Raw genomic sequence first — 18,509 nt, forward strand, 5'->3', positions numbered from 1 at the left:
ACGAAGGCTGCAAGGCCCAGGCAGTTCGTCACTTTGACCACGCTCATTTTGCTTCCACAGAACACACACGCCCTGGGGTTGGGGCTCGTGAAAGGCGGGAGCTCAGACCTCATGGTCCCCTGTCTCATCGTGGTGTGCTCGTTCATCGTCAACGGCAGTCTGGGAACCCCCGGCAAGCCTCATGGGCATGGGGACTTGCAGCTAATAAAGGCCGCCGAGAATTAGCAAATCCGACTCTGTTTTTGCGCTGGGCGGGCCAGTGCGTCCGGGGGGTGGGAGTGTGGGAGGGGGAAAGCAACACCAGGGTAGGTAAGGAGGAGGACCAGGAGGGGGGTGGCATCTCCTGCGGAAGACGGAGCAACAGAGCCCAAAAAAAAAAAGGTAAAAAGAGTTCTGACGACGGGTGGTGGCCAGGGGCGGGCAGGCAATTTTCGAAAAAGTAGTGGACAGCATAACTGCATGAGGGAGGTTGACACCAGCCTGTAGGGTGCGGATTAATTGGCAGCAATAATTGGGGCCTAGTAGCAGCACTGCAGCAGCTAGCAGTAACGCTGTCTCCACCCGAGGGTCGACTTTGGACGCTCGCTTGCCTTTCCAATCTCTCCACAAGTCAGTCCCAGGTCGCCTTTTCTCTCTTTTTTTTCTCGTCCCGTCGTGTACGGGGTGTCTGTCGCTGTCGCGTTTCTTAATACCTGGGTAGTGTGTTATTATTATTATGCCCCTTCCTCCCATCCCAACTCGTCCCGTCTCGTCCGTCTCTTCTCTTCTCCTCTCCTCTCCTCTCCTCTCCTCCTCCTTTCCATCTCTTCCCGTCCGATCCGCCCGCCTCTTATACTACGTACCTCTCCCAAGGTTGACGCCGTAGCTGGTCCTTGGTTGTGTGTGCCCGCCCGTCGCTCTCGCTCTTGGCTTTCTCTGGTACCATCCGCTGGTGAAGTCGGTCGTTGTGAAAATCACTTATCATTTTTTTTTTGTTTACTTTTACCTATACTCGTCTGTTCTTGTTCTTGCATGCGTACCTCTCCCCCTCGGTTTTACAAGTGTCGCTGGCGGTCCCGCTGTGGTTCCCCGATCCGATAATAAGAGAGACCTGACACACACGACGGTACGGTACATACCTATCACACCTGAACGGGCTGTGTGTGCAAACGAACGACGGGACGCTGGAGTAGCCAACACGCAGTAGGGCAACACACACCAGACAGAGAGAAAAGATAAAACAAACCTGTTTTCTTAGATACATATCTCTCTCTCTCTCTCTCTCTCTCTCTCTCTCTCTCTCTCTCTCTCTGTCTCTCCCTCTCCCTCTCCCTCTCCCTCTCTCAGGCTGCTGCCGCTGCCGCTGCTTGTGCTGCTGCCGCTCGCCGGTGCTCTCTAGTGATCCGATCAGCCACCTGCACCTCCACCAGGACATACCTCTAGCTAGAAAACCGAACAAGAGAATCCGGCATGTACGAACAAGACCCAGCAGCCCAGTTCGTCCATCAAGTGTCGGCTGGATACTCGCTGCCCCAGACATTGCCCCAGTACACATTCGATGAGACACCGTTGCGCTTAACGGACCGGCGTGGACGCGGTGGTGGATATGGCGGGTTGGGAGGGCCTGGGGTAGGAGGCGCGGCCGGCAGGTCCCTGCTTTATTCGCCCATTTTCAGCACGCCAGCAAGCGCCAACGCTGCGGGCGTCGGCCCCGCATCTTCTGCCGCCGGCCACTTCGACTTCCACACCACCTCTGCAACCTCCGCCTCTGCTCTCACCTCGTCCGTCCCCGCTACCACACATCACCGGTCCTCGCCGCCGCATTTCGCCATTCAAAAGATGGAGCCAAATCCCGAGGATCTAGTCGCCCAGGAGGCGGCCGCCCGGGAATTCCAACCCCAGCTCGAGGTATGCTGCTTGTCCCTCCAGGCCCCCTGAACAACTGAAAATCATATATGCTCACCACTCTCTCTCTCTCCCGCGTGTACAGGACCCATTCGTAGGCGAAAAGACGCCCAGCTCCGCCATCACGAGCGAATATGCCAAGGCCGATCCGGTATACATCCAGAAGACGGCGGTATGTGCATGCATGCTGTCTCTATGCCTCGGACGACTTAGCTGACATGGCTTGACAGGTGTTACCCCGGACTTACTCGCATTACCGCCCGATCCAAGGTGACGGGAACTGTGGCTGGCGGGGTGAGTCGGCGATTTTCCTTTTCTGCTTCTTCGAGATTTCCAACGAGCACATTCCGGGCATTTGTGCTGACTGCCTCCTGCAGCCATTGCCTTTGGCTACTTCGAGACGCTGGTAAAAGGCGGCAACAAGGGCCAGATCGAGGCCGAGAAGCTACGTCTGGAGGGTCTCAACAGCTACATCGAGACCATTGGCGGCCACTCCCCATATGTCTATACTGACTTTGTCGAGGAGACATTGCTCCTCCTTGACAGGGTTGCCGCCCTTGCCGGTGACCCTGAGCAGGCCATGAGAGAGGTATATGCGACCTTCAACGACTCCGAGATCGGCAACGCCATCATGTACCACTTTCGCCTGCTGGCGAGTTCATACCTGAAGGGCAACCAGGATACGTATGGCGCTTTCGTCACGGACGAGGCAGGTGTGCAGGGTTATTGCAGCAACGTCCTGGAGCGTCATCAGGTCGAGATTGACCACCTTGGTGTCTCGTTACTGGTCGATGTGCTTCTCAAGCCTGTCGGTTTTGTTTTGGAAGTGGCTTACCTTGACCGCAGTCCTGGCTCCGAAGTCAATTCGTACCGGTTTCCTGAGGAGGCCAGGGACCGACACCCATCGACACTTGGACCCATCATCTACCTCCTGTTCCGTCCCGATCATTACGACCTTCTCTACGTTGCCGAGCCCGAGCCGATTCCCGAGCCCGTTACTGTGCAGGTTCATCGCGTGGCATTTTCACCCACCTACGATATCGCCAGCGCCCCTGTTTCCATGCCTAGCTACGGCATCAACATGGGGGTGCTCGGCATGCTTCCCGGCTTTCATGGGCCGCCACCGGGTCTAGCCCCAACCCTTCTGGATACCAGCCCATCACCATTGTCGGCATACAGCCCGAGTCCCACGTCAACCTGGATGACCCCACCCTTTGCTGAGCCTCCTCAGCAGGCACCTCCGGTCTCTGTCGCGGTACAAGCGGCCCCGGTTCCCATGTCGCTGCCCATCCATACAGCTCCGGCGGTAGCTCCGGCAGCACCTTTGCAGACACACCCACTGCGTTTCAGCGAGTACTGCCAGCTTCCCGAGTACGTGGAGAACGACACATGGCGCGAACCCAGCTTCCAAACGTCGACGTTTCGGAACAGCCATTTCAACGTTGCGCACTACAACAACCCCAACTTTCAGCCCGAGGAATATCGGCCCGAGGCTGAAGACTACGAGGGACCGCAGCGCGGAACCGGGAAGAAGCGCGCGAGCGTCTAGCAGTTACAGACCAAAAAGAAAAAGTTCGAAACATTGATGGATGGCTGTGCCAACCATTCACCTAGTACAGCACACACAACAGATTCCAAAAGACGCCGGTATGGGGTTGGAGGAACATAATACCCAGGTTTGGCGAGCCAGCGACAGAGAGCGAAAAAATTCGATGACGACGATCAATATAGCAGCCGCAGGGAGGGTTGTACTGGAGCGTTCGTTTATCCCAATCCCCGGGGGCTCATGCAGCATCTCCCGGTTTGTTTCGACCATCTCACAGCAAATCATTCGGGGGCGCATGGAACGCAACGCTTGCTTTTGGTCTCTTTTATTTTCTTTGGGTCCGGCAAAGTCCACGATAATTCCCTCCTCATAACCCTCTCGGGCCGCAGGAAAGAAAACTAGGTCCCTCTTCCTGGCTGGCCTTTTTGGTCAGAAGTAGACTGGACCCACAAGCCGAGCTCCTTTTTGTGCAATACCTTCGCCAGCATTTCATAAAGTCACGCAACGATGGAAACTGCAAGCCCATTTTTTTATTTTTGACATTGGAGTTGTTGACTTTACTCATTTACGGGGTTTTGCTATATTTTTTCCTTCTTAGTTTTCCTGCTTAGTATTGTCTTGTATTGTTGTTGACATGTCTCATGATACACAGGTGTTCAGGAATGGGAGCTTTTAGCCTTTTTTTTTTATTCTTTGATCTTTTTTTTTCCCTCAGTCTATCCATGCGTTTTCGTGGGTATGGTTGCATTCTTGTTTTTTTCCCAACAAAATCTGGACCCGAAAAGAGAACCATATGGGAAGGAAGAAGGAAGAAGGGGGGGGAGAGGGGTGGGAAAAGAAAAGGGCACGGAGAGCCGCATAGGGGAAAGGAAAGAGGCTGATTGTGCGGTCGTTGGCATCGGAGGAATATGGTGGTGGAGGGCCTGCATATGCCAACACGGGAGACTACGGAGAATACGGAGAATATTTCCATGGAGACAAAGAAAGCAAGAGAGAAAGAATTTTTCCTACGGGCTGGCCCTTGATTGTGCAATGCGTGATGCGTGTGTATGTGTGTGTGTGTGTATGGCATGGCTGAGTAAGGAGCCCAAGGCCCCCTTTTGGAGGGCGCCCAGGCGGAGTTGAGGGCCGATGGGCCGGGGCGCGAGGGCACCTATCTAGGCGAGGGGAACTGAGGAAGGAAGAGGAAGGGGAAAACTTCGCGATATTCGGGCCGGTGTTTGTGTGAGAAAGAATTGGAATAGGATCATGTATTATTTTTGGGAGTATGGGAGAATAGGGAAGCGGTGAAGGGAGGGAGGAGCAGGATGATGATTGTTGAAGAAGGCCCTAAAGGGGTAATATCTAGGTACCAGGTAAGGTACCTATTTCCATAAAAAGAGGGGGCCAATTGGAGGTTGAGTTGCAAGTATCAGATCATCTGTTCGCATTACAATGTCTAGGATGTTTGTTTCGTGGTGATGAATCATTGACTCAGATGTTTGGTTTTTTTTTTTTTTTTTTTTTTTTTGGGGGGGGAGGGAGGGTTTACTCTGTTATTGAAGATTATTGCTGTTTAAGGGGGTTGGTTGTTGGGCCTGCATAATGCATCTTGGGGGTGCATGGCGAACACGTAGCATAAGATCGATCTCCCATGGAGAAAAAGAAACGTGTAACCTTGGTTGATGTGTGGTTGGATAGGCAAGGTAGGTGGATGAAATGCAAGCACAGACACCATCACTTTTGCTGTTGGTAGGCAATGGAGCTGAGAAAGGTTCCAATACCTTTACAGAACATGCCCCTGAACTAACACTGCTGACTGGGACTTCTGAGTCAAACTGGTCGGGCTTACTGCACACTGACTGGCAAGGAAGTTGGACAGCGCCATTGACTGACAGGTTTTTCGTGTTTTGTTTGGCTGCCTCTGTGCTGTGCTTCATCTCCTGCGCTGTGCACATGTGCAAGATTAGAAAGGTAGGTCGGTAGGTACCTACATGGCAGGTTGGCTGGCTGTGAATAAACTTCGTGGTGATGTTGCCCCGAGAGACCAGCCCACAGCCCAAAAGTGTCCCCGGACTGGAGGTAAATTATTATCTTACTGCAAAAGAGAGTTGACCGGGAACACCGAGTCATGTTTGATGCATGTTGGGGATATCTTCATCCGGGTCCGGCTGGGTCGTTTTTCAGGTAAAGTAACGAGCTGACTAAGTATGGAGATCTCTCCCGAATTGAATGCCTAGGTGGGCAGGTAAAGCTCGGATATAAGGGGCCCTGGGCAGGTACCTGATTTCTAGCCAAGGAGTTGAGAATTTCAGTATATTCACCTCTCATTGAGGCTTTTTTTTTTTTTTTATTCGGAGGGGAGGGTGTTTATCGTTCCACAAGGTTCTGTTTTACGATGTCGGAGTAAAAAAAAATCGAAATGAACCTTCAGGAGAGAATTGTCGAATGAGAACAAGGCTGGCAGGCAGCATGTGTGTGTATGTGTGTGTGTGTCGTGCATATGGCTATCGAAAATGTGCAAATTTGCAAAAGTGAGTTGTGATAGATGCTGAAATTTTGTGCAGTTGTTTGTTTTGCTTGGGTAGATTGCGTGCTTTTGTTTGATGGGGCGGGAAGGAAGTGATATCAGATATCAGCTGAGACTCGGGAGAGCATGGCGGTTTGGTTGATGAGATAACAGAGTGTCTTGAAGATCAACCGAGTTGAGTGGGTGGGTGCTGTACCCAGCTTTTTATACAAAAGGGTTCATGTTGCATAATTACCCCTGTTAATGGTATGTACAGTCTGGTGTTGTACAGTTAGTTATACACAGCTTCATTTACGTCAACAACCACCTTCAAACCCCTCTATCCAAAGCCTCTTCTACCCATCCTCCCAGCCCCCTCCTAACCTCTTCAACATATCCCTCCTCTCCCCCTTCCCACCCCTCCTCACTCCTCACCACAGCCTCCTCCAGCAACTCCGCCACCCTCCCCCCAGAAATCTTGTCAACCCCATCAACCCCAATCCTTTCGCTGAGCTCCCTCCCCCAAAAATCAGCCACCTCCTCCGTTCCCCTCAACCCCGGCGCTTCCCCGGCGGTGATGTGCGCAACAACCTCCCTCACACACGTCACCGTCTTCCCCTCAATCCCACAAGCCACAATCCTTCTCCACGGATTCTCCCTCTCGCTCAGCACCTCATCCGTCCCGGGCATGTCAACATTGATCGCAGTCCCCAACCCGCTGACATGTCGCCTCAGGTGAACCCCCAACGCAGCAATCTTCCTTTCTTCTTTACCATCCCCCACTCTCGTCCACACCCCCGGGTCTTCAGTGGTGAAGGCCCTGATGCGAAACATCTTCTCCAGCGTGGCGATGGTGGTGTTTTCCAACAGTCGGGAGTAACACCTGACGGTAAAAGTCTTGTGGCGCTTGGAGTGGATGTCCAGTACCGGCCAGAGGACTACCTGTCCCGGGCCGTGGTAGGTCGTCAGCCCTCCTCTGGGGGAGTGGGAGGTTGTTACTGGGAGGGTTTGGTTCTGGTAGGATAGTGGCCGGGATAGCCGGGTGAGTTCCTGCGGAGATAAAGGGGAGGATTGGCGCCGGCCGAGGGTGTAGATCGGCAAGGGGGTGAAGGATATCAAGAAGGGTGGTGGTGGGGGGTTGGTGGAGGGGCTGTCTTTGAAGTTGAGGTGGTGGCGGCGGAGGAGGGATTGCAGTTTGCTGGCTAGGGAGTATGGTGGGAGGTTGGTCGGGGAGGGGGAGGGGAGGTGGATGTGTTGAAGTCTTAGCGGGGGAGGCATTGTGAAGAGGAGGGTGAGGCTGGTGATGTTGAAAATGGCGAGGCTGTCCCACGAGGCTGTCCTATGTGTGTAATTGACGATGGGTGATAGTTACGTAACCAACCACCGGTTCCGAGGAGTTGTTCACACTGCGTCTAGTGTTGTGGATGGATTCAAAACCCTGGCTTGGAGTCAGCCACAAAGGGCACAGACCATCGTTTAGTGGGCGCCGAGGACGTTGAGAAAATCCGGCCAGCTGGGAAGGTGTGTGTGTCTCACTCTGCAAGCGATCCCAGGACGGAGAGTGCCGCTCGGCGGCAGGGTGTGTACCTAAGCGATGGTACCGCGCAAATGCGTGGTCGCCGAACAGCAAGCAAGGCACACACACACAAGACAGTTCGTAGTCGTAACTAACAAGCCTCTGTATGGTCATAATCGCACAGGTGCGAGCCGTTGATACGGTAGGTAGTTTCGGTTTCAGGGCTGGTTGGAATCGTTCTTTTGTTGCGCGAGGTGGAGACGGTGGGATTCGGACGCTAATGTTCGGGCCTTGCGGGTTTTACGGGGCCCCCATGCCCTGGCTCTCGGGGATGAGGTGGAGCTTGCGCAGGAGCAGGAGGGGATGAGGAGGAGGAGAGGACCATTAAAAAAAACCAAACCGAGAAGTCGGGGCCGAACCGGTTCGGCGTGAAGAAACCCCACCCCGCCCCGCTCCGGCAGGCATTCGTTAGTGTATTTCTTAGTGCAACGGCATAAGCCGGCCAGTGTTGCACTTTTGCAGTTTTGACAACTCTTGGCACACTTCTAACCTCCCCCCCTTCACTCCTTCTCTAAGTACAATCAATATTTTACGAGATAGCGCATGCCTAAGAAAGAAGGTTCTTCGAAATGTGCCACGAAAACCGTCCCGCAAACTGCAGAGCTAATGCCGGGCCATCACCCGGGAACAGGTAAAAAGTCATTTCATCACGATCAACAGCCTTGCTTCAAAGCGGTGTGCAGTATCTGTATGTACAGTTACACTTGGTGAGCGTTTGTCACAAGGGCAGAGTAGCATCGACTGATGCAGAGTGGTGGTTTGCAGTAGCCCGTCAACTAGTTTTCTGCGTTGTGTATGCAGCAACGGGAAGGGAGGAGAAAGCAGCTACAGCCTTGTCATGACATTTGCCGGGTGTCCCGGTAGTCAAAGAACTGTTCCATCTTACAGAGTACCTCATTCTGTTTTACAGGATAATCGTGAACTAGAGGTCCTTGCTCTTCAGGTACTCGGCATCTTCAATGTCATCCGGATCAGGAAGCTCATTGGCACCCATCTCCTCCATCAGATTCTCAATCCTGACCTTCCTGCCGTTCCTGGATCTCCTCTGCTCAGGAGTCTTGCCGCGGGGATGCTTCTCATAGGCACCAGTGACACCAAACTGCGGGTGCACATTGATCTCCACCACCTTGTCCCGCTTCCTACCCGCCGCCTCCAGCGCCCGCCGGGAGCGCACGCCAGCATCTTTCACCACAACCGCGTCCTGCCCGGCCCTGCCAAGGCGAACGTTGCGAAGGGTGCGCGTCTTGGCGCCCAGAGCCCACAGGTCACCCCACTGAGCCTTGCGAGCGTCCCGGTACGCCTGCTTGGAGAACGATTTGGACACCACCCACCGCTCAATCGTTGCCTGCGGTGTGCAGACATCGAGTGTAACATGGCCGTGGCGCTTCAGCGGTGGGAGGATGTTGCGGGGTAACGAGAGCGGATGGGGCTTCTTGCTATCTTCCGCCTCGTAACCCTTGAAAGCGAGATCCGAAGCCTCCTTGCCCTGCACGTAGACGGGTGCGTTATCAGAGGTGATGGTGGTCAATGGGCCGGCATCAGATGACATGTCAGCAGCAGCAGAAGCAGCAGCAGCAGCAAAATCTGCCGACGGCGTATGCCCTTCTGGGTAAGCACCCCTGCGTACCGCGACATAGCTAAAGGCGATATCTTCATGGCTGCGCCGAGAGGCTCCAAGAATCTGCTGCAGGAAGGGAGGCCGGATGTAGCGCTGTTGGAAGTGGCAGAAATCCTTGCGGCCGGGACTGAAACCGGGCTGGTGGTACATGGGGCACTTTTGGTGATTGGTGCAAGGTGCGATGATCATGCCGGGCTCACGAACGTGCTGAGACGAGGTCCGGACTTCGTCAGCGTGAGGCTCCGAATGGGGTGCGAGGATAAAGTTGTCCAAGAGGCGGTCTCTAGCGTCGGCTACCGCCTCGAAGCCTCGAGGGTGCCCCTTCTCCAGAAGAATGAGCACACCACCTTCCGGATTGAGCATCTTCCAGAGGTTGTCCAACATGTCCTTCCGCTTGTACTCCTTGTCCAGCGGCATCAGCAGGTGGGACGCAATGATGACATCGTACTGCTTCCGCGGCGCCGGTTTGTCACCGACGCCCATATCGTGCTCATTGGCTACATGCAGATAATCCGGCAGACGGGGCAAGAAGGTCGTATTGTGCAAGAAGCGGGACACGCGATGCCGAAGGTGGTCGTTGCCGACGACCGTTGTCTTCTTTCCAGGGGGGTACCGATCCGAAACCTCGCCGTTTTCACGAAGGATGTCCCATTCGGCTTGAAGCACCTGCTGCCAGGCTGCCAGGGCGGCACCACCAGCGCCAACATCCAGCACTCGGGGGCCGCCATCTCGGGCGAGCAAGCCCCTCAGCCACTCAGGTCCCAGCCTTTTCCTGACCTCCACCAGAGTGCTCATAGCCGTGGCGTATACGGCAGGCATAATGGTAGCGAGGAACGTATCAGCCTCAATCTCCGACATCCAGCCAACGCCGGCCTGCAATCCCAGCCCCTTTTGCGGAACGTTGACCTTTGACCGAGGTGATCCCGGACCGTGAGGGAAACCAGGGCCACCGAGATTCTCCTCCCCGCACTGCCTGATGTGTGTGGAATCCGTGCGCTTCAGGAGCGTGCTAATCGGCTCAACAAAGCTGGCCTTTGGCAGGCAGATGGTGCTCGGTGAAGTCTTGAACTTGCCCATCGAAGTGAACGGATGCTCCCTGGTGTCGCGAGACTCGTCCACCTCGAATTCCGTCCCGGGGTCGTACTCATCGTCCTCCTCAATCTCCTCCTCTTCCCTTGGATAGTCCTGCTCGGTGATGCCTTCGTCCTCGCGGATTTCTTCGTGAATCTCATCCATTGGCTGAAGTGCGGCAGCTGCCTCACAATCTCGTTGAAGCTTTATCAGAGCATGGTATTCGCGCGAGTTGTTGGCCGTGATATTGAGGTAGTCGATATGTGCATCACTGAATACTGGCTGGTTCTGCTCAGCTTGTGCCTCTAGATCGGTAGCTTCCTCGGCCAGCTCCCCGGGGAATCCAGGCTCTGCAGTGTCTGCAGCCTCTACAGCACCCCCTGGTACCGCTGGGTTGATCCTGTACTGGACCTGTTCGTAGTCTCCATGTTCGGTTTCCCTGAATAAGGCGTGCTCGGGCGTCGTTTCGTCAATGACCTCCCCATGTTCGTCCCTGAGCGGAAGGCCAACATCCTCCGGTGCCGTCTCGCGCAGTGGCGGTCCGTATAATCTTTCGTATACCTTGTATTCTTCTCTTGAGAAGTAGTCCTTGGGTAACGTGTTTCCAAATGTTTGCCTCGCCTGGCGCACAAGAAGTTCGATCTCTTCTGCTGTTGCTTCCCCTGATCCTTCTACTGTTTGCGCCTCCTTCTCTGCTGACTGCGATTCGGTATCCTTTTCGGTCGGCGGTACCTCGTTGAACATCCGTTTGGTCGTCGAGAATGGTCGGACAGGGTTTGGTTGTCGAGATCTCGAACTGAGAGCTCTCGAAGCTGCTGTGACTGGCGTCGCGCGCGGGCGGACAAACGGGCGGGATGCAATATTGCGCGGCTGCAAGAGAGCATCGTAGAAGCCCAGAACCTGGGCCCGGCATCCGGGACACCTGTTCTGGAGTTTGCCGGCCGAAAGCATGGTCGTCCGTTGTGCTGTTTGTGTGGATGTCAAATACTAAGGTGTTTTGGGAGGTTCAAGGGGCAATCGTCATGGTGAATTTTCAGAGCTTTTGGAGGGGTCCAAGCTCGAGCGAGGGGCGAAAAGATCCCGAGCTTCAAAATCCCACCCCACCCCTGTAGCCTTTGGTATTCCAGCAAATTATTAGTGTCTTGAGATGACAGATGAACATGATGAGTAGAAATATCGTACTTCTTTGTAGGAGTTGACGGCCGGAATCTTTTCCCCTTTACCACATTACCACAACAACACATTTCCATCTGCATCTGCATGTCCTTTGTTTTTGTCAATACCTTTTTACATTATTGACAGGAATGCAGCACATGACCAAGCCAATCAAATGAACATTACCAATATGTACAGCTCGCTTGCTCTAAACGCCAAATCCCTGATCTGCTACCATTTCCTTGCAAAAAAAAGACATCACTCACTCCCCAAATCATTCAACGTCTTGAACGTAGCCCGTCCAGCCGGCCTCCCACCAGGCCCAGTCGCCGGCTTGGCCGCCGCCGGCGGGTTCTTTTTGTTAAACCGGGACGCTTCTGCCGACTTGTAGGGGTCAAGCTGCTCATCGTTAGCAATCACCCAACCTACAACCCCAGATATCCTGCTCAGACTCACCGAAAGCAACGAAACAAAATACAAGCCCAAAAAGCTCAGCACAGCATTAACCAACTGATTAATATCCCACGAAATCGGCCTCGCAACCCTCTGCCCCGAACCGACTCTCTGCCCCCCAACCGGCGTCCCACCCAGTCTCTGACCACCACTGCTGAACGACGACCCCCCTACCGCCCCAGGTCCAGCAAGCTTGATCGCCGCCTCAACAGCCGACGTAAGAGCAGGTGGGTTGGCGCCTTGAATAGTCTTGATGACGGAGCCATTGTGCAAGATCAGGAAGGTGGGCATGGCGCGCACGCCGTATTGCTGGGCGACCTCGCCTTGGTTGTCGACGTTGACTTTGACGAACGCGATCTTGCGGGGCTTGGCGTACTTGTTGGCGAGAGACTGGAAATGGGGGGCTATCATCTTGCACGGACCGCACCAATCGGCGTAGACTATACAGTGCGAAGATGTTAGATCATGGTGGTGGTGGTGGTGGTGGTGATTATGATACGCGGCGCAATGGTGGAGGGGCACTTACAATCAGCGACAACCACGGCATTGCTGCTGACGGTGGAGCGCCAGTCGGCGGCGGATGTGATTTGATCAGGCATTTTGGTTGTGATGAATAGCAATCAAGAGTCTCTGTATGATATCAAAAAGAACTCTTCGTTTAGGCTTGGATGAAGTTGTATGATTTGCGCGTGGAAGTTGTTGGGATAAGGTAGGCAGTCAGCAGCATCCTGACACTGACGACATGCGATAAGGATTGCGACGGGAAAGCTGTCCTTATCGGCACTTGCCAGGGGGCAGGGTTAGGGTTGACCCGACAATTTGAGTGGGATTGAGAAGGCGGTCAAGTTTTTGGAAGCTTTCTGCCGTTAGCTCGGGGGGTGTCTGAAAACTTCTTGTAAGCTGCAACTTTGACCATCATCAGCCATTTTCACCATAATTTTGCTCCAGTATCTAGTTTTTGATCTTGTGAAGCAATGTCGAGCTGGGAACCGCAATCCAAAGTACGTCGAGTCCATTTTGCGAATTTCCCTTCATGGGAGACGAAGCTTTTTCTCTAGAGTCGCATACTGGGCGCAACACATCTCACTGTACATTGTAACTGGTCACTCAACTAATAACGCACAGAAACGCCGGTTGGATACTGACTCCGGTGTTGGAAATGGCATCCTCAACACCAAAGAGCGTTTCAAGCCTACAAGCGCTAGAGACTGGACCATCTCGATTGCCGTACCTACCAGCATAATCACCAGGCATGTCTCACCTTTACTCTTCAAACCCTGCTCATGAGACTGACAATCCCGATAGCTGCGTAACAAGAGAGCAAAGGACAACTGCTGCGGGCTCCATCGCCAGAGCGCTTGCCATTTTTTCGGTGGACGAGGTCGTCATCTTCGACGATAGCCCAATTGAACAACGCCCCAGGAATTTTGATCCAGATGCGTACACCGGCGACATAGAACCAGCACACTTTCTGGAGCATCTGCTGAACTATCTGGAAACCCCACCATTCATGCGCAAAGTTCTGTTCCCCATCCACCCCAACCTCAAATCTCAGGGCCTACTGCACGGTCTGGACATGCCACACCACCCCCACAAGGATGAGTGGCTGCCGTATCGCGAGGGTCTGACTCTCGAAGCTCCTCCACGGTCAGGCAAGGGGTAGGTTTTCACACACCTCAAATTTGCACTTGGCTATCACTAACAACACCCAGCACCGCCGTCGACATTGGCATGCCCGAAACAGTCACCATTTCCGAAGACATCCCTCCCAAGACGCGCGTAACCCTCAAAATGCCCGACGACTCCCAAGGCAAGCCCGAGCCCGTCAACCCAGCCGAACCCAGAACCGAAGGCGGCTACTTTTGGGGCTACAGCGTGCGCAAAGCCAAGTCCCTCTCCGACGTATTCACCTCCTCGGCCTACGAGGACGGTTACGACCTCTCCATCGGCACCTCGGAGCGTGGCGTTCCGCTCTCAAAGGTTTTCCCTAACCACAACCAAACTGCTACTTTCAACCACATGCTCATCGTGTTTGGAGGGCCAAGAGGATTGGAGTTTGCGGCGATGAACGATCCTGATCTGGGGCAGATGGGGATTCAGGGGGCGAGGACGAAGGAGCTGTTTGATCACTGGGTGAACGTGCTGCCGAATCAGGGGACGAGGGGGATCAGGACGGACGAGAGCTTGTTGATAGCTTTGACTGCGTTGAGGAGGTTGTGGGATAATAGCTGAGGGGGTTTGATGGGGAGGAATTTGCTTTTTTTAGCGGGTTTAAAATAATGAGTTATTGCTGGTGTATATCTGGTCTGGGATTGCTGAGATACCTATCCCAGTTCTCTTGTTCTTGTGAGTTGTACTCTCACAGCATATCTACAGGCCAAAGCTCCTATGGTGCCATTGATGGTTTTCGGGTTTAGCTGAAGAAGTGGCGCAAGACACAGCCTTGGCTTACCCTCTATCTCATGCCCAAGGCCTCGGACGAACTCAACCTTTTTTACTCCATCTTACATCTTGGTTTCTTCTTTGTCGGGCTACACAAAATGCCAGCTTGGCATTTTACCCCTGACAGAGTAAGCCAGCAACCATCACTCCCAGCTTTTTGATCCAGTTAACGGAACGCACCCATAGAACCACACCCCTTCTTCTTGTTCTCAAAGGATATGACTAGCAGCACAGCCAACCCCGCAAATATGCCCTCCTTTGGCCAAAGTTGGTAAGGAAGAAACTTGGGATGCAGTCATCCTGCAGGTTTTGGGTTTGGACCATGTTATGATTGATCGAGTAAGGTCGGGGGCTCGGAGGCTCGGCTAGGGAGACCACCGCGCACCCCCCCATCTTCTACAGATTTGTTGATGTCTCGTTTATCTTGTACTACTGCGAGACACAGGTTGTATAACAGAGGGTTTCTTATCCCTTTTCTGAATAAGAACATGAGAAAGCAAAGGAGGTGGGTAGGGGATCTCCCTTGGGGTTTGTAATTCCTTTCTAGGGTCGGCGCGAAGGTAACCGAGATATGTTGAAAGTTTTGACCTATCTTTGAAATCTCCGCTTGGAGATCTAGCAGCTGTTGGAGGCGATACAGAGGTGCTAGTGGGTGTGGTTGTTGGTTTGAGGGGAGGAGGACATGTGAGGTGAGCGGGCAACTTTCTGGTACCGGGTTACCGCTAAGGGGTTGGATGGGATCAATAGTTTCGTTTTTTTGTGTTTGTTGATTGGTTTTTGGACCCTGAAGAACCTTGCGTATTGCTGTTAGAACGCTTGATTTGTCAAGTGGTATTAGCCTGTCGATACCAAGCAGTTCATATTGTACTGGTGGGCTCGAAGTTGGATAAAGACTAGAGACCCTGTCCTCTCACGAGGAGTACAACAACTAACACCGTAATTCCGGGATAGAGACATGTCGTGGTACAGTCTGGAAGAACGAGCAGGATCTGACAGATTTACAGTTGACCAAGGCTGGAAGAAGATATTCAGGATATAGATGGCAGGTAATGTTGTCAGCCGAGTTCACCAATGACTACTGCAGTTGGGCAGTAATAAGCCGCTGGTGTTCGACGCATGCTAATCCTACCAAGAGGTCAAAGCGGGAGTCTACTGGGTTGACATAAGGGTTGGCATTTCATGATTTAGGTAATTGGTGAGAGTCGCTTAGCGTTTTCCGAGTCCACCAACGAAGAGATGGAAAATGACTTTTCTCTGACAGATCTTCAGGGACTTGATGTAGTTCCTCCTCGACAACCACCTCAACCGAAACCGAGGCAAAGAAATACAAAAGGTTTGACAGCCCCAACACATCGGTAGCGAGCCTTGGGCTTGCTGAACCGAATCCGGGGTAGACACATGTTGGCTGTCATCAAGGCCACTCAAGCCACGGCGTCATGTCGTAACACCCTTACATTACCAAGCAACCTGTCCTCCGCCGGCCAGCCTCCGTGTTATTCACAACGGCCATTCCCACACACGCATCCCTCGGGATGCGAGGCGGGGGCAGTAGCGGTGAGCTGCTTTCCCAACAGAGAAAAGCCTTCGGAGGTTTTGTTGGTGATATTATGCAACACGTCGGCAGGTGAGCACATCTAAAGATGCAGCTTAGGGGCTCAGTAACGAAGGATCAGTCGGGTCATCCAGAGCCATGGCTGTGGGTACGGTACCACTCCCGACGTTACGGTTTCTTAGAGAGCGGCAAACACGATATCGCCAATCTCATCCCGTCATGTTGGGCTGTCTCGGTTATCTCATCCGTCGCAAGAGGTGTGGCTGATTATAGAGAATAATAAGTGCCTTTGACGACCAGCTCTAGCGGTCCAGAGATGAACATGATTGCCACAGTATGTTTGTGTGTGTGTAGCCAGGTTGTCCCGCCAAAAAAGGGGGTCAAAACAAATCCCCCCCACCACCCCAAAGCTAACTCATGCTCCGAATGCTTATCTACCGGGATGCGCACCTAAACACCCACAACCAACCAAATTTCGCCACCCAACAACCCCTATCACAAGTCTATCAAAACAAAATACCATCAACTTCAACAGCAGCAAAAAATGAATTTATCTCGAAAAAAGCCCAAAAACATACAACACCGAGGATTCCCCAGTGGTCACCCACCTGAGTACTAGTTCGGCACTCAACTGCTTATCTAGGGGAGAGCGGACGGGATCCCGAGCTTTCAGTTGGTTATGGTCGTATGTGATAGTCGTGGTTAGACTGTCAACTTATAAAAGGACAAAGTCCTGCAGTGCTATCTTGAGGTGGGTGTTGTTTTGCTGTGTCAGGAGGCAAGTGGGTTGTTCATGCGGGACAGGAGAGGTTTGTGGAAAGAGGATAGGCAGCATAAACAGATGGCTTGAGAAAGCCGCGATAAGAGGGTGAACGCCAGGTAATGTCATGTCATGGCTTTTGCCTTCCATGCCTCACAGTCCGTCGTCGTGAGGAAGGAGCTAACCATGGTGATTTTTACCACTGTGGGAGGGAACACGTCATTCCAAGAAAGGGGAACTCAAGTAACAGGATGCGGTGCAAGTTTGGCCCTCTAATTTGCTGTGGTCTCCGCTTCATCTTTGAATTGCAACTCGAGAATGATGGTGGCCAGTGGGCATCATACATACCTAGAGCTGGCAGTGTTGTGAAGGTCAGCGTGAAAATGCCTACCGCAATTCTCCCACTTAATAAAGGGTGGCAGCTTCAAAATCGGGTCGATTGACTCGGCCGATGTTCTTGAAGCATATCGTCGAGCTCCTTCCTTTGCTCCCCCTGGGCTGTGAGGTATTGACCCTTCCTGTATCATGCCATCACCCCACTCCACGGACGCAAAGCCAGCCAGCTTCAGACCCCCTTGAACTCTTCCTCGTTCAACTCCCGCTCCGCCACATGCCCATCCTTCTCGAGTTCGATAGCAGGGCCAATATCGACACACATCACGCTTAGCGACCGGTTTATCCACGACAACTGTTTACTGTATAGCTGTATTCCTTCCACCATGGCTCAATGTGTTTGCAGAGGAGAGGATAGGCGGCCAGGGCCAAAGGGGAGATGCGTAGGTTGTAATGTAAGTGCCCAATACAATGACTCGACTTTGAGGCCGTCGGAGGTCAACACTGACATGTTCTTGCTGGAATTTAGGAACGAATAAATCCGGCCACACGACCGGCATGGAGCCCGTTACCGCCAGTCCCGCAGCAGCAGCCGTTACCTCCGCCAGATCCGCTACAGTGGCCGTTCCTACAGCAGCAGCCGTTGGCACCAGACCCGCTACAGAGGCAGCTCCTACAGCAGCCGCCGTTACCTCCGCCACTCCCGCTGCAGTGGCCGTTCCTACAGCAGCAGCCGTCGGTACTAGTCACCAAACAGTGGCAGCTCCTCCAGCAGCAGCTGGTACCGCAAGTCCCGCTACAGAGGCAGCTCCTACAGCAGCAGCCATTACCGCCAGACCCGCCACAAGACAAAATAGCCAAGGCCATGGGAAAAGTCAAGGCCTACGAAAAAGCTGTGGCTGACAAGATCTGCCCATGTTCGCTCCCAGAGATCGAGTGCAAGGTCAAACTACCGCTCCGATGCACAGGAGTGATAGTCGCACAAGGCCGCACAAACCAGGTGTGTAGCTATAGGCCATGCATCGATGCAGTATGCTTTCACTCCTTATCAGCGGAATAACCACGAAGTGACTAACTACTTTGGTGTAGTGCTGCCGGCGACGACGGCGGAAACCCACATTGGCAAGTGCAGAAAAACCTCGTGTACTACATCCTTGCCATTGTTTGGAGGTGATCAAACGTGGTGAGAAATGCTATGCCGAAGGGAGGTGTGAGCAGACATCCGACCGTAGTGGCTGGTGTTGTCCGGCGTGTGGGCCCAAGAAACCTGGGAGAAATAGCGCGGTAAGATGGGTTTCGTGCATCTAGAGGTGCTTTTTGCATATCTACACACATGTTAACTTCTGAATATAGGACTGTGCTGCCAAAAGGTCGTCTAAAAAGTTGAGCGATCGTAGACAGATCTGGAGACCAGAAGGATCCGAACAATGAAAAGCCTCTTGAGGTAGCGATTATTCTGTAAAGCGATGGTTTTGGGACTTTACGAACGAATCGGGATCATTGGGGGCTGGAAAGGCGCAGGTCCGCCTTGAACTTCGTCTAGTGTTTAGAGATAATAGCAAGAGCGCTTAACCCGCTAGTCAGCAGCACACAGTATCGTTTTGGTGCTGGCACGGTTGTCCACACTGATT

The 18,509-nt window shown here is 53.2% G+C and overlaps 7 protein-coding genes across 7 annotated transcripts; 4 read left to right on the plus strand and 3 right to left on the minus strand.

Moving 5' to 3' along the window:
• Positions 1–1,067: 1,067 nt before the first annotated feature.
• On the plus strand, positions 1,068–4,118 carry QC763_115410 (uncharacterized protein). Its single transcript, XM_062908117.1, has 6 exons — positions 1,068–1,105; positions 1,187–1,265; positions 1,292–1,887; positions 1,970–2,056; positions 2,115–2,178; positions 2,262–4,118. Exons 3-6 carry the CDS (start codon positions 1,450–1,452, stop codon positions 3,431–3,433), a joined length of 1,761 nt encoding a protein of 586 aa, XP_062771156.1. The 5' UTR covers positions 1,068–1,105; positions 1,187–1,265; positions 1,292–1,449; the 3' UTR covers positions 3,434–4,118.
• Positions 4,119–6,248: 2,130 nt separating this feature from the next.
• On the minus strand, positions 6,249–7,196 carry QC763_115420 (uncharacterized protein; the record flags this gene model as incomplete). The annotated part of the gene is made up of 1 exon (XM_062908118.1): positions 6,249–7,196. One exon carries the CDS (start codon positions 7,194–7,196, stop codon positions 6,249–6,251), a length of 948 nt encoding a protein of 315 aa, XP_062771157.1.
• Positions 7,197–8,033: 837 nt separating this feature from the next.
• Positions 8,034–8,908, plus strand: QC763_0018110 (uncharacterized protein; the record flags this gene model as incomplete). Its single annotated transcript, XM_062905354.1, has 2 exons — positions 8,034–8,125; positions 8,383–8,908. Exons 1-2 carry the CDS (start codon positions 8,064–8,066, stop codon positions 8,906–8,908), a joined length of 588 nt encoding a protein of 195 aa, XP_062771158.1. The 5' UTR covers positions 8,034–8,063.
• On the minus strand, positions 8,417–11,445 carry RSM22 (37S ribosomal protein S22; the record flags this gene model as incomplete). The annotated part of the gene is made up of 4 exons (XM_062905355.1): positions 8,417–8,934; positions 9,247–11,148; positions 11,172–11,296; positions 11,366–11,445. The coding sequence occupies 4 exons, from the start codon at positions 11,443–11,445 to the stop codon at positions 8,417–8,419; spliced, it is 2,625 nt and encodes an 874-aa protein (XP_062771159.1).
• Positions 11,446–11,596: 151 nt separating this feature from the next.
• QC763_115440 (uncharacterized protein) lies at positions 11,597–12,621 on the minus strand (the record flags this gene model as incomplete). Its single annotated transcript, XM_062908119.1, has 3 exons — positions 12,318–12,621; positions 11,795–12,231; positions 11,597–11,737 (listed from the first exon to the last, which is right to left on the minus strand). Exons 1-3 carry the CDS (start codon positions 12,388–12,390, stop codon positions 11,597–11,599), a joined length of 651 nt encoding a protein of 216 aa, XP_062771160.1. The 5' UTR covers positions 12,391–12,621.
• A 144-nt stretch (positions 12,622–12,765) lies between these two features.
• On the plus strand, positions 12,766–14,361 carry QC763_115450 (uncharacterized protein; the record flags this gene model as incomplete). The annotated part of the gene is made up of 5 exons (XM_062908120.1): positions 12,766–12,792; positions 12,917–13,041; positions 13,097–13,450; positions 13,504–14,137; positions 14,263–14,361. 4 exons carry the CDS (start codon positions 12,766–12,768, stop codon positions 14,021–14,023), a joined length of 1,026 nt encoding a protein of 341 aa, XP_062771161.1. The 3' UTR covers positions 14,024–14,137; positions 14,263–14,361.
• Positions 14,362–16,902: 2,541 nt separating this feature from the next.
• Positions 16,903–18,468, plus strand: QC763_115460 (uncharacterized protein). Its single transcript, XM_062908121.1, has 4 exons — positions 16,903–17,333; positions 17,408–17,908; positions 17,968–18,162; positions 18,232–18,468. The coding sequence occupies exons 1-4, from the start codon at positions 17,265–17,267 to the stop codon at positions 18,307–18,309; spliced, it is 843 nt and encodes a 280-aa protein (XP_062771162.1). The 5' UTR covers positions 16,903–17,264; the 3' UTR covers positions 18,310–18,468.
• The last annotated feature ends 41 nt before the right edge of the window (positions 18,469–18,509 follow it).

Source organism: Podospora pseudopauciseta, chromosome 1 (genome assembly GCF_035222475.1).
Source record: "Podospora pseudopauciseta strain CBS 411.78 chromosome 1, whole genome shotgun sequence".
Taxonomy (NCBI): Eukaryota; Fungi; Ascomycota; class Sordariomycetes; order Sordariales; family Podosporaceae; genus Podospora; species Podospora pseudopauciseta.

Excerpts from the sequence above, each read along its gene's own strand:
- QC763_115460 (XM_062908121.1), top strand. The coding sequence starts at position 17,265 with ATGGCTCAATGTGTTTGCAGAGGAGAGGATAGGCGGCCAGGGCCAAAG. Across the intron at positions 17,334-17,407 it reads GGAGATGCGTAGGTTGTAAT|GAACGAATAAATCCGGCCAC; the intron begins GTAAGTGCCCAA and ends GCTGGAATTTAG. Across the intron at positions 17,909-17,967 it reads ATAGGCCATGCATCGATGCA|TGCTGCCGGCGACGACGGCG; the intron begins GTATGCTTTCAC and ends ACTTTGGTGTAG.
- QC763_115410 (XM_062908117.1), top strand. The coding sequence starts at position 1,450 with ATGTACGAACAAGACCCAGCAGCCCAGTTCGTCCATCAAGTGTCGGCT. Across the intron at positions 1,888-1,969 it reads AATTCCAACCCCAGCTCGAG|GACCCATTCGTAGGCGAAAA; the intron begins GTATGCTGCTTG and ends CCGCGTGTACAG. Across the intron at positions 2,057-2,114 it reads TATACATCCAGAAGACGGCG|GTGTTACCCCGGACTTACTC; the intron begins GTATGTGCATGC and ends ATGGCTTGACAG.